The sequence below is a fragment of the Anticarsia gemmatalis genome, chromosome 2 (genome assembly GCF_050436995.1).
Source record: "Anticarsia gemmatalis isolate Benzon Research Colony breed Stoneville strain chromosome 2, ilAntGemm2 primary, whole genome shotgun sequence".
In the NCBI taxonomy this organism is placed as follows: Eukaryota; Metazoa; Arthropoda; class Insecta; order Lepidoptera; family Erebidae; genus Anticarsia; species Anticarsia gemmatalis.
In genome coordinates, this window is record NC_134746.1 from 6336332 (window position 1) to 6350441 (window position 14110).

The 14110-nt window shown below is 38.8% G+C and overlaps 3 protein-coding genes across 3 annotated transcripts; 2 read left to right on the top strand and 1 right to left on the bottom strand.

Moving 5' to 3' along the window:
- Nucleotides 1-367: 367 nt before the first annotated feature.
- On the top strand, nucleotides 368-4795 carry LOC142978285 (uncharacterized). Its single transcript, XM_076122664.1, has 6 exons — nucleotides 368-615; nucleotides 2882-3020; nucleotides 3306-3439; nucleotides 3696-3759; nucleotides 4142-4250; nucleotides 4486-4795. Exons 1-6 carry the CDS (start codon nucleotides 537-539, stop codon nucleotides 4672-4674), a joined length of 714 nt encoding a protein of 237 aa, XP_075978779.1. The 5' UTR covers nucleotides 368-536; the 3' UTR covers nucleotides 4675-4795.
- Nucleotides 4796-5457: 662 nt separating this feature from the next.
- On the bottom strand, nucleotides 5458-8873 carry LOC142981450 (uncharacterized). The gene is made up of 7 exons (XM_076127383.1): nucleotides 8716-8873; nucleotides 8345-8434; nucleotides 7719-7908; nucleotides 6840-6964; nucleotides 6528-6585; nucleotides 6103-6226; nucleotides 5458-5718 (listed from the first exon to the last, which is right to left on the bottom strand). The coding sequence occupies exons 1-7, from the start codon at nucleotides 8777-8779 to the stop codon at nucleotides 5533-5535; spliced, it is 837 nt and encodes a 278-aa protein (XP_075983498.1). The 5' UTR covers nucleotides 8780-8873; the 3' UTR covers nucleotides 5458-5532.
- Nucleotides 8874-11486: 2613 nt separating this feature from the next.
- On the top strand, nucleotides 11487-13739 carry LOC142981456 (uncharacterized). The gene is made up of 7 exons (XM_076127395.1): nucleotides 11487-11526; nucleotides 11608-11692; nucleotides 11879-12143; nucleotides 12406-12539; nucleotides 12634-12694; nucleotides 13116-13233; nucleotides 13367-13739. The coding sequence occupies exons 2-7, from the start codon at nucleotides 11611-11613 to the stop codon at nucleotides 13550-13552; spliced, it is 846 nt and encodes a 281-aa protein (XP_075983510.1). The 5' UTR covers nucleotides 11487-11526; nucleotides 11608-11610; the 3' UTR covers nucleotides 13553-13739.
- The last annotated feature ends 371 nt before the right edge of the window (nucleotides 13740-14110 follow it).

The window sequence follows — 14110 nt, forward strand, 5'->3', positions numbered from 1 at the left end:
AATCGGTGACGGTCACAGAATGGTCAGGATGAGGCAGTCAAAAGATTTTTCGTAAAGTCGTATTCCTCTTCCAAGAAAAATATCTTACTATTAACGGATTGACAGACGGTCTGATCTTGCTTATACCGCAGCGTAACCGAGGATGGTATATGTATGGGCTTGTAACAGTTCAATTGTATTTTGCACGTAAGTATTTTCGTTTCTTCAGATTTAAACAACACATCTGAAATATTCTGAAATCGTCACTTTGAGTTTACTTTAATCTTAAGGTACCGTGAAATCCACTTTTGAAACGGACAAATAAATATCCGTAACTGTGTAATTCTCACGTTGTTTTCAATGGATTAAAATCATTAAGCCACAAATATTGCTCAAAGCGCTTTTATTGCCTGCGTTATCATCAAATATTTATAAATGGGCAAGGTTGTGTTTTTATTAAATCTATGTGTATCTACCTGAGTACCTGCTGTATAAATATGGTTTAGACAAATTGCTATGCTCCATTGTATGCTTAATTATCAAGGCGTAACACTATTATGAATCGCGTTCACAAACTTATTGGTATCGTCGCTTTTCTAGGAATATTGTCTTATACTTATGGAGCTGATATTCCGCGTAAGTACCTACTAAATTTATTTATTTTAACCGCGTGTATAATTATTATTAACATAATAATATATTAATTGTAATCATTTCATTTTAGAGACCTCGCAAAGTTGTTAAATACCTTAGGAGGAATGTATTCTCTTGATTACAATATAAGGCAACAGGTGGGTGGTCGTATGCGATCTCGCGGGTGAGATCCCTGATTGGGGATGCAGTGAAAGGGCGAGGGGTGGTCGTGGCGGTGTCTCTTGACATCGCCAACGCCTTTAACTCGCTTCCCTGGAGCTGCATCCTCGCTGCGCTCAGCCACCACCGCGTGCCGGAGTACCTGCGGAGAGTGTTAACATCTTATCTCTCCGACAGGTCCGTAGCGTATCCCACGCGAGATGGGTGGCGTCAGAGGGTTGTCAAGTGCGGTGTTCCACAGGGGTCGGTACTTGGTCCGACATTGTGGAACATCGGCTACGATTGGGTGCTGCGGGAACCACTCGTGGCGGGGGTCGACGTGACTTGTTACGCGGACGATACCCTCGTCACGGCCCGCGGCGATACATACCCGGAGGCGGCCCTCTTGGCCACGACCGGCGTCGCCGAAGTTGTCAGCCGTATTCGGCGCCTGGGACTCGTGGTTGCCCTAGACAAATCCGAGGCCATTTGTTTTCATGGACCTCGGCAGGCGCCGCCGGGCGGAGCGCAGCTAGTGGTGGGCGGAGTTCCTATCTGCGTCGGTAAAACGATGCGGTATCTAGGTATCGTCCTCGACAGCAGGTGGAACTTTCGGGAGCACTTCCGTCGCCTGGCGCCCAAACTTGTTGGAGCTGCCGGGGCACTGGGAAGATTGCTTCCGAACCTGAGGGGGCCCTCGGGTGCATGCCGCCGGCTTTACACCGGCGTTGTGCGTTCGATGGCTCTTTACGGGGCGCCCATCTGGGTGGATGCCCTGAATCGCCGGAACATTGCGGTCCTTCAGAGACCGCAGCGTGTGATGGCGAACAGGGCCATACGGGGATACGTGACCGTCAGCTTTGGGGCGGCATGTGTCCTCGCCGGGACTCCCCCATGGGACCTCGAGGCCCGTGCCTTGGCGGAACGTTACCGCCAGGCGAGAGCAGAGAGGGACCAGGGGACCGGACTGCTGCCAACGGGAGCACTCGCACGGCGTGAAGGCCGTAACGAAATCCTCCGGCAGTGGTCCGAGCGGTTGGAGGAGCCAAGCGCCGGTGTACTGACCATCGGCGCTATCCGACCGGTCCTGGATCGGTGGGTCAACAGGCGACACGGGTCGATGACCTTCCGGCTGACGCAGGTCCTCTCCGGGCACGGTTGCTTTGGGAGATACCTGTGTCGGATTGGCAGGGAGTCGACGATGGCTTGCCATCACTGTGGCTGCGCCGAGGACACGGCGGAACACACACTCGCCGTGTGCTCGGCGTGGTCGGGGCCGCGTGCGGCGCTTGTTGACGCCATCGGAGCCGATCTGTCGCTCTCGACTGTGTGCCAGGCCATGGTCGACAGCGACGAGGCGTGGAGCGCTATGATCAACTTCTGCGAAGAAGTGATCAAGCGCAAGGAGGAAGCGGAGCGGGTCAGGGAGCTCGATCCCCTCGCTGATCCAAACCGCCGACGCCGCGTCGGGCGCAGGCGGGCGGCGCACCTGCGCCGCCTTCCTCCTTAACTGGAACCTCCGGGTGGCGGAATGGGACTTCCGTCGCCCACAGGAGAGGTGAGGTTCCCAAGATAGGTGATGGGCGGGTGGTGTCACGTCCATCGTCTATGGTGTTTGATGCCGTCACTATCCACCCAGGCGGCATCACCCAGGGTAGGGCCCCTCCTACAGGGGGGCGAGCCGCGCATGGCGTGCGTCTTGCGGTACTAGCTCATAGCGGTTATCCCGGCGCACGTCTTTGCGGAAGCGGTTGGACACTCGTCAGGTTTTTAGTGGGCTCTACGGCGGACCACATACCCCGTTTGCGCAGTCCCAGTGCAGCGGGGACCTAGCCGGTGGGTCGTTTTCATCGACTCCAACGGGTTTTCCTGACGAAAAAAAAAAAAAAAAAAAAAAAAGAAAAAAAAAAAAAAAAAAAAAAAAAAAAAAAACATGTACGACACGTATCCACTTGACATCCATTGACTTTTGAATGTGTCTATCGGGCCGATTTTGGCCAAAAGGGAGCAAAATAAGTTGCTCGCTAAACGCTTTATCCACATGATGTGCCTATTATTCTTAAATTGTTATTTCACTCATCTAATAAAAGAAAAATACCTTTGCCGACAGCTAACGTGTGTGTCAGAGAGCGACTGTTGGATTTGCTAACAAAATGGCAGAAAGGCTGCAAGCTTCCGTTTCCTCTTCCTCCGCTCAATATTATAGAGATGCCGTCTTTCGAGGGCCAGTACTCCGGGTTCGGAATAAAGTAAGTACTTATATAAGAAGCGGTTTTATCGTAAATCGTGACTGAAAATCCGCAACCAAATATGACAATGTGAGTGATTCAAGAATTTAATTCATTATTTAATAGTTCCTCTGCCGTACCTACAAAAAATTTAATTAACGTAGGTACCTACTCTTAAGGGTGCTAGAGTTTAGTCACTTTTAGACAGTTACTTAAAGCGTAATGATAAAGCCGAACTTCAGGATTAATTACTTCAGGCAGGCACATTGTGTCGTTTATAAAATTCAATGTAAATTTATAATCCAGGGTAACGTTTGTAACGGGTGAAATGACACTGACCGGCGTCGATAACTTCGAGGTGCAGGAACTATCAGCGTCTGCAACTGATGTATTAAATGCCACCGGAATCGTTGAATTTCCATTACTTACTTTAAGTGCAGGTAATTATGTATAGCATCTTACCTTTAACTTATCTTACTTATGTTATAAATGCAAAAGTTTAGATATCAGGATGTTTGGATAAATAAATGTTTGTTACTCGATCACGTCAAACTACAAAACGAAGCTTAAAGAAATCTAGTACTCAGATAATGATTAACCTAAATACTTACTCTCTAATTATATCGAATAGGTGTGTTTTTATCGCAATTTCACACAGTTATTATATTAATTGTTATATGTTGGAAATAATTTCAGATAATTACAATTTGAAAGGACGCGCTTACTTTTTTTATTCGTTAAAGGGCTCAGGATCTATGTTGTAAGTATTGATATTATCTATATTAAGAATGTAGGTGTCCAGACACCTACATTCTCATTCAGGTGTCGGCTTTAAACCAGGAGAGCAGTTAACCTAGCGATGTGTATCGCATGTGCGCTACGTCAGACTTCTAAAGTCACCTACTAATTTCTTTCAACGCAGAAAATACATAATGCCTTATAGGTATGGAGTATTTATCTAATATAGCAAGTCTAGGTAGTATGCATGGGATTCTTTAGATGTAAGTTATGGTTATGCTTGCCGAAAAAAACATTCTTTACATCTTAAAAGAGGTAAGCCCTTCCTGCACTTATACATATGTAATAGTGTCAGCAAATGCAGATAGTCTAAATTATTTTGTAAAACTGTTATTTCTTTCCAGTGTGAATTTTCAAAACGTTAAGCTTACGTTTGGGATAAGTTTAAGATCACTTGGGACTGGCATGAAAGTAGATAACCTTCAGTTGGATTTCAGCGTAGCGGGAGCTCAGGTAATTGTCTACAATTACAATATTATCAACTGCGAAACCCATAATGAAAAACAAATAATGTTCTGGTTTTTCTGCGTTCCTTCGATGTATTTCCGTCGCAGAATTTTCTTCGTTGTTTTACCTACCTACGTAAGATATTCTGTTATGTCCCTTCTAACTTCTGTTATCATCACTCGGCTGTTGCAAAACATACTTATATTATACCTTTTTAGCTTCATTATCGTTAATTCCACAGGTCAATTTAGCTGATAGTTCCTGGCCGATCAACAAAGTGTTAAATACTGAAGGATTGAGTATAATCGAAAGCTATCACAGCACCTTGGTAGATGTGGCGACAGAAATGGTGAACAGCACACTTAACGAGTATCTAGCAAACGTCACGCCTGAACAATTCCTGGGTACATTTAATAGCAATAAAAGATAAGGATTAAACTAAATTGTTTGTTTCATTTGAATCCATAAATTAAACGTATGTGTTTTTTTAAGACAATTCCCGCACTAAGAATCGCTCTTCTGTCGCGGAGACCTTTACAAATAAGTATACAAACAACGGACACAAAGTACAACCAACCCGAAACAATTATTTGTGGATCGCATAAATAATTGTCCCGTGTGGGAATCGAACCCACGACCTCCCGACGCAACGGTACGACGTGACCTAAACCACTGCGCCACGGAGGCTGACCAATTTTCGGCTATGGTGGCCAGTTTTATTAAAACAGTCAACTGTGTAGGATTTTCTTTATAGTGTCCAAGTGTACTTCACAATGGTCCCTTTCCCATTACTCTCATAGTCCAGTGGCAGGGATAACCGACAAGGCCAGTGAGAGATCAGGTGAGGGCCGAAAGCTTTACGTGATCTCCGCAAGCCTCGCGAGGCATGGAGGTCTACGACCTCATCTCTGGGCAATTTCTGAGAAATATTTAAAAGAAAACTAAGAAAAGACTTTTTGGTCCGACTCAGAATTCGAACCCCGAGACCTCTTACGCGGAAGGCGCATACACTATCCCCCGACCGCGCCATAGCGCCGAGGCAGTCAAACTTTCAATATTGTTATACCTACCGTCTCTCATCACTTCGCTTAGCTAGAATTCATAGGAACAACAAGATCCATCTAAATTGTTCAAAATTATTATCTTACCGCTGTCTTGTTGGAATTAATTTAGATATAGGAGCTTAAGGAAAGGTTCTATATAAAAATCTAAATTATCATGCTATCATATTTTTATTTCGTTGTTTCAAACACGATCTACAAAGATTTTTTCGTCAATAGACGTGTACTTATTTAGACAAGTACCTTTGAACAAGCGACGCTGGTACTGACTCAAATCTCTTGTTGACCTGTTTGATAGCTGCATTCAAAATGGCGTCTGCAAGCAAATCCTCGATCTTGCCTATCAGTATTTTGCTTTTGATGAAATCCCCATCTAGATCATGATTGGTTGCGTTCTGATAATCAATATATACCTGAAACAATTATACGTTAAATTTATTTTGTCTTTGGATTTCGGCCTGACGATGCCGCGTGTTTAAATAATTGACCAATGCAATTTAAAAAAAAACATATATAATACATTTGTTAATTAGTTATAGTGATTGTCTTGCTAAAAAGTTCAGCGTATAAGACATCGCCTTTCCTTAACGATTTCCTACTAATTAGAAAAGAAGAATGTATATACTATACCCACGTCTTCTATTTTCTATGATTAAGATGATTTCAAACACTAAAAAACAAGTCGATGAAATGGGCGGATTGGGCGGGTAAAGATTATTTTGCTTTGATGACGAATAGAGTGCCATAACAAAACAAAATAATATTTCTAAGTATTTAAAAAGGTACTTTTTACTCACTTGTATATTCGGTACTTCTAATACGACATCACCGGAGAAGAGTTGGTAAACTTCTCTAAACATATTTCTACGTTCTTTGCGTAAACCGACAGCTCCTACAGGCTGTAAGTATTGAACTGGCAACCTGAAGATGAACAAGATGACATGAATAACTTATTAAAATATTTTAATTTATTATTAACATAAAAATTAAAAATACGAGTCAACACAAGCCTTCGTACGTTTCAACAAAAGCTACATAACATTACTAGTAAGTAAATATCTATTTTGTTCTTCAAAACTCATTTACTCTTCGGGATGATCAAGCCTTTCTAACATTCTAAACCTAAACTCATTTTAGGTAAGTATATGACGCACTTATTAAGTACTTATATAATTTAGACGTAGGTCTAGAAAATACCTAAGTTAGATCCAAATCCACTCACCTTACACGTCCCTTTACTATTACTGGAGTTCCCACATTCTCAATGAACTCAAATTCAGCTAAAATAAAAAAGCGGATTAAAATAAACTCATAGGTAAACAAAAAAATCGCATCTGATTTACCTACAGAGGACGATAGACTAATAGATTTAATGAAATTTGTTGTAAGTAAGTAACAATAAACTAACATTAAACAGAATGGATTATTACCAGAAAGTATATTATTATTGTTAAAGCTACTAACGATATATTTTATCTAAACTACGAGTAAGTTTTAGAGTAAGTAATAAGTTTTAGGTAGTTTGTTTTCTCACCACCAGCCGAAATGCTATGAAAGATGGCAGCGAAGTCAATTCTGTGGTTTTGTAGACGTACTTCTAAACTTTTGAGTCCAGTCTCTTTGATTCCGGCCACTTGTATGTCAGTCAATGTTAATTGGCTGCAGGAAATAAAATGTGTATTAAAAAACGTGAAGCTAGTATTTTATTTCATAATTTCATATAATACTAGCTGACCCGGCAAACGTTGTTTTGCCATAAAATTTAAAAAAAAGTGTCACTTTGGGGCATGAAAAATAGATGTTGGCCGATTCTCAGTCCTACTCAATATGCTCACAAAATTTCATGAGAATCGATCAAGCCGTTTCGGAGGATTACAGTAACGAAAACTGTGACGTGAGAATTTTATATATTAGATTTTACTGGTAGGTACTGAATAAAATGAAAACCAAGAAAATGTATTTAAGTATCAATTATTCATTTTATTTATTCCGTAGTACTTGATATTTGTAATTAAAGGCCCTAATTTTTCAAAATGCAATAAAAGGCATAATATAACGCATTACCCTTTAATATTAAAAGATGCCGTCACTAATTCTTACATTTGAAACATTGACGCTATTTCAGTACACCGTTATTAATTAGTGAATTCAGGATTTTTGTCACCTATAAATATGATATCATGGTGTGGGCACCAAGATTTTTGGTGACTCGAAATATCAATTGATTCGGGTCTCATCCGGGTACAAAATAAAAGAATTCCAAATGAAATACTAGCCTGTGTTTCCTGCACCCATTTATGCCACGTATAATATTATACCAACAGCGTCTGAAGTGACTGCAGTTCCATGCTAAGCAATTTAATATCCTTTCTCACGCAAGCTGAACTATTTAATTATAATTATAATAACTTACCTATATGATCCGGGAGAGGTAACAGAAACCTGTGGTATAGTTAAGGTGTCAGGTAAGAATGGCTGCATGTATTTAAAATTGTTCAATATCTTGTTACTGGCGAATTTATCTTCTTCTGATAATGGGAAATATTTGGGCGGCAGAACACCGATCACTCCATGGAAATGGATTGGGCCTATCTGCTTTATTGCTGAAACACATTCGTTTCAATCTTTAAACCCAAAATTAAGTAGTTATTACTATAGGCACTCTCGAGCTAGGTTGGCCGGATGCAAACTTATAATTTTCGGCATTTCCGCAAAAAAAAAACCGAGTCTCGTAGGGATTTAAAAAGAATGCTTTTCGTAATTAATTAACAACAACCATCTTTTCGGCAAAAGTCTCCAGACTCATTACAGAAGTAGGTATGAAATTCTGGGACTCTACCCCAAGATATAATGCAGCTCACTTCTGACCGTCTAATACACACAATTTTGAATACCCATGTTTTGTTGGGCAGCGATTGTCTTAAATATTACGAAATATCTTATTACGAAATGGCTTATGTAGTTTTACGATAGAGCTCATGTTGTTGGTTAAGGAAAAATTCAGATTAGAATCCATAAAATTTTAAATTTTCGACTTACGTATCTGCCTTAACTGCACATCATAATATTGTCTGCGATGGACCTCGGATTGTTCAGCATTTTGAGCATTATGATGGTCCGAATTACTCCCTGCACACAAAAAAAGCTTTTATACAAAAGCAAAGTCAGTAATACTAAGTAACTCTTGCCACGGAAGTGGTTAAAAAAAGAAATATTGAAAGGTTGCGAAGTCTCAACCATCTTTTTTCTTTCTTTTTTTTTCCTCAGGAGGAGAACCTTCGAGGTCGCTGTAAAAGGTGGACCCACTGGCTAGGTCTCCGAAGTGTCAACCAATGAGACAGTAGCGTAATGGTAATTTTTTACATTGAATGATTGATATTGCAAAAACAAACAGCCGGTTAATAACTTACTCTGAGATTCTGTAACCTGAAAAACAAACACACAGCACAATGCAATCACAGACAAGATTTTCATGATTGCTTAAATTTCGACGTCCTGAGAGAAAGTAATTTATTGTGCTGTATTTAAGATGTTTAAATACCACCATATTCTACTTATCTTTCTTGTACTCATTATGTTAGTAGTAATTGGTTTTTCAGCGCTGAAAAACAAAGTAATTTCATCATTATTAATAGAAAAAATTACTTATGTGAATCATGCATTATTAAGTGAGTAATGTAAATAATTAATGTAATGGGAAGGCAATTAATGCACTATTTATGTTAATAATATTTATTCAACATCAATTTTAAATATTTACTTCAATTTATATTATTAAAAAAAATATTCATAGTCAAACTCATTATAAAAGAAAAATACTATAATATAATTAAAATAAGGCATCATAAATAGTTTTTTTACTTGTTACAGACATTGGCAGCAACAATACAAAGCATGTCGCCATTCATTTTTCTTTTTCATTGAAATTTGATACTAGATCAGTGAGACCTAGCATTTAGGTAATATTCATACCAAAAAGAATTAGGTTTTTTAACGATAGCCAATACTTTGCTTTTGTTATATGAAGATAGTTTGCTCTTGTTTTATGTAGATTTATAGAAGTCAAATAATTATTGAATACATGTCATAAGTATTTATTTATTTACGTATCGGCATGTACAATATAAAAAGGTACATAATTGGTAACTTCACGCGTACCTAATTGTTTTAATATGCGTGTAATGAAAAGAATCAAATCATGTAATAATTAGTCACTGTTTGTATTTATCGCAAAAAAGTATTTATTAGTTCTAATTGCAACAATTTTTTTAGCGTTTTTGCAATCGATAGAAAACAGTAACTACGCCTGCATTCTATGTAAACCGCAAACTAAACTAATTAGTGTGAAATTATTATCACATCTACATTAATATAATGCGAATCAACGCTGTTATATGTTTGTGATTTGGTCTAAAGTATCTGTTTAAAAAAACGACACTGAATTTCCGAACCTACATAAATAATAGTTAAGTAGATACCTATCCACCAGTTAGGTTACCGAACAGTTTCAAATTTTAATGTAATCTGAAATCATAAAATGATAAGACAATTTCGCAATTTGTTTACAGAGCGTTAATGTTTTCCTGTTCAGATTTAAACACGTGCACATTTCAATCGGAGATAATAATGAACATGCAGGTAATTTGCGCAAAATCATACAGACCCAAGTAATTAATTATCTTAATTACAGAAGTTATTATTTGTAATGCGAGGATAAAATCTTATGATAGGTATCTGGGATGACTCAATCATGACGGATCTCTGTCGTTTCTATCTCAGTGATGTCATAGTGGAAGTTGGAGCTATATAATTTCGTGCTAACTTGACCCCTAACTAGAATGTTAGATGAGCCACCTAACTTCCAACTTGTCGGTCCAACCATGTCGGTCGACATGGCCAGTTGGCTTTTAGATATTTCTTCGCGATCGACTGGACGTTGGCCATTCGTGGACCATCGGATATTGAGAGCGATAGACTAAAATAAGGGGCTGAGGAGCTCGTGGTTATTTAGTTAACTACCGCCGCGCGGATCGTTTTTCTGTTACACATATCGAGTTCCTCCGTATTTCAGAAAGCACGTTAAATTGTGGGCCCCAGCTGTAATTTTCAAAGATATTTGAAAGATTCCACACGCCACAATAGCACGTTTAATTCATGCCATCTTGGAATAGAGATCTTAAAGCCGAGGGGAGAAGACGTTTTATGAGACTCGATGAAGATTAGTGATCAAATCATACATTTACCTGTTATAGTAGATATGTCGTTAACATGATCGTAGAAGAAATCGTTTTCATTATTACGTTGATGTCAATGTCTTTACATTTTTATCATGACATTGCTGAAATTTTCGCGATTAGATGTAATGATATAGTATATGTGTATTTACCAATGACAGAAATAACTACGTATAACTACTATCAAGCCCTATAATGCGCAATGCTGTTGTCAAAGACTATCGGCGAACATAACATAACAGCAAATAATAAAATATTTCCTACTCAAACAATGCCGACGTATTTCCCACTACCCAGTAATACGTATGTCACAATAAGGTAACTTAATTTATTAAACCCTTTAGTTAGAAAACCAGTTAGTTCTAAGAAATCTGCTGAGATACGCAAAACATGATTTCTATTTAATACCCGTAGGATTTTTAAGCTTAGCCGTTATGGTAGAGTGCCATAGTTAAAGTTTCTTACCGTTATGCAAAGATCTTGGGTTTGACTTTGGGTCCGTAAATGTCATTCCAAGTTACTTCGCAATGATGCTAGAAGGTAGGATCATAGAACTGAGAACTTCATGTATTGGACCCGATTTCCATCAGCTGTGTCGGTTGTTTTTGTTCCAGGGTATAGATTATAATAATATGGGTTTTGTACGGTCAACGAGTTGAGGCAAGGAAGTAAATTAAGATCTAGGATTAAGACCTCCCACCAGTCATAATAAGATAAAGAATAGATTCTACTTTACGTATATGCAAAATTTATAATATTAAATTAATACGTTCTTTATAATTCAATTGCGGTATTAGGTTTGCTATCACAGAATTATTACATTACAGCTGCTTCTGAACTACGAACGATAACCAATAAGCTTTATATTTTAATCCTTCATACGCTGAGATTGGGTCTTAATGATGATTGATCGACGGATAAACAGATCAACAAACGATATAAATATACGAAACTAACAAAAATTTCGTAATTGCGAAAAAGATACCGGTACTTACACTCATTATGTAAATTAAAATTTAATGCGTTTTTGTGATTTAAGTATTAAAGTTTTATTTATTTTTGTTGCAGAAAATGAAATTATTGTGTCTGATCGCATTAACCGTGTGCGCTATTGCACACGGTGCAAATCTGCAAAATGAAATCCTGCCCCCAGGTTAGTAAGCTTTTATTTTTGGACTAAATTTAACCCCTCATACAAATTCTTGTTTATTTTAAAGTATAATTTTGCTTTTGCGTTATTAAGTGCTTGTAAAGTAGGTATCTAATTAAGTATATTAATTGAGGACGATCTCTTGACGAAGAAATATTATAGCCAAATTTACGATTACGTAATTCGCAGGTATTAGTGTAACAAAGGACTTAGAAAATAGCCATTATGAACTTGCCGTTGAGGCACAAAACATCGCAGAGATCAAGGAAGTCGATCTTTCTGAATCTCAAGTTCAGGCTCTAGAAGAAGTCCTGTCGTTCCGCCTCATCTCCGGCGCCATTGCTGAGATTCTTGAGGAGTTCAGAGATATCGTGATCAATGGAAGAGATGATGTGCCGCCCCTTGATCCCTTGGTCATCCCTATTATCGGACCATTTGAATACCGCACTGTGGGGTAAGTAATTATCTGGATGTGCAAATTATTGTCCTAGTTAAAATTGCTCCAAGATCTTGCAAAGCGTAGGAGTGCGTAGAAGAAGATTCAGTTTTTCTAGATCACAGTTTTGTGTGGTCTTAGACGCAATAAATTCACCGTCGCCGTACCATGTACCTACTTAGTGCTCATCATTGTGATCTTACATAGTTACATTTTGTTACGTAAGTAAGTTGGGAAAATGGAAATTATGTTTTCATAACACAATAACTTCGTTTCGCAGTGTTGTCGCTGAAGGTCAAATCAACAACTTTAGGATGGAGGGTCTTCGCTGGTTCGTAGCTGATCGTATCAACGTCAACGCTGCCCGTCTCACCTTCGGCATCACGCTCACAGTACCTTGGCTGACCATTACCGGTAATATTTAACAACGAATCAATGTTAAGATTAAGGTTATTAAAAGTTTCATGTTTCTTCAGAATTAGCCAAAAATGTGATATTTTATTTGCAGGAAGTTACGATGCCCGCGCTCGTGTGGCACTTATTTCTCACAGAGCCGGTGGTAACATTAGGTAACTACACAACACAAAATAATATAACGTTATCGGTTTCCCCATCATAAAATAAAATAAATAAATAAATTTAACCCATTACTGTCCCACTGCTGGGCAAGGGTCTCCTCCCGTAATGAGGGAGGGGTTAGGCCTTGAGTCCACCACGCTGGCCAAGTGCGGGTTGGGGACTTCGCATGCCCTCAATAAATGTATTATACAAATTTTAGGCATGCAAGGTTTCCTCACGATGTTTTCCTTCACCGTTGGAGCATGTGATAATTATTTCTAATACACACATAACTTCGAAAAGTCATTGGTGTGTTGCCTCGGGTTCGAACCTGCGACCACTTGCGTGGGAGGTGTCAACTTATACCACTCGGCTATCACTGCTCTTTTATCCCCATCATAAATTGAATATTAATAACCATTTTTTTAATAGGATCTTCGCTAACCGCATCGACATTGACTTGGACATGAGGATGGGTACCAACATCTTTGGAGGCGGACACCTGGTGCTTCGTGAGCTGAACATCAAGATTGACATCCATGACACTCAGGTATGCAAACATCCTTGCTGTTTCAATGATGTATACCTACGTACTTATAAATGTAATACGGTGAAAGTAAAAACAATAGGTAATTTGTAATAACGTATGAGGGTTTAGTTTAACAAAGGTTTGTTTTTTTCAGATCAATATCACTGGTATGACTGGCTCCGCTCTCATCAACAACTTCATCAGCGCCACCATTCAGAATGTGAGTCAGGAGATAATTCAGAATGAAATGGAGAACGTTAGTCGCATCATCAGCGAGGAACTCTTCGATGTCATCAATGACGTTCTTAAAGATTTCACTGTCAGCGACATCTTTGGTTAAAATCTAATAAAGAGCTTATCAAGACTGGAATAAAAAAAAGATACTAGATAACGTGTGTTCGTTCTCATATCGACATGTTGTTTGCTTGTAATTGCTTTGTACATAATGTGTAATCTAATCTATTTACAACAATTACACGATAATTAAGAAACAAAATTATACTCATTATTACAAAATATGTTCCACACCCAAGATTGTTTTATTTACTTTTTTACGGTTAAATACATCGAAAGCCTTCTAATAATATAATACATACTAATAATTGGTTAAATAACTCAAAATCTGTACTAATATTATAAAGCTGAAGAGTTTGTTTGCTTGTTTGAATGCGCTAATCTCAGGAACTACTGGTCCGATTTGAAAAACTCTTTCAGTTTTATTGTTAAACTAGCTGACCCGCGCAACTTCGCTTGCGTCACATAATAAGAGAGAATGGGTCAAAATTTTCCCCGTTTTTGTAACATTTTTTACTGGTACTCTGCTCCTATTGATCGTAGCGTGATGATATATAGCCTATAACCTTCCTCGATAAATGGGCTATCTAACAATGAAAGAATG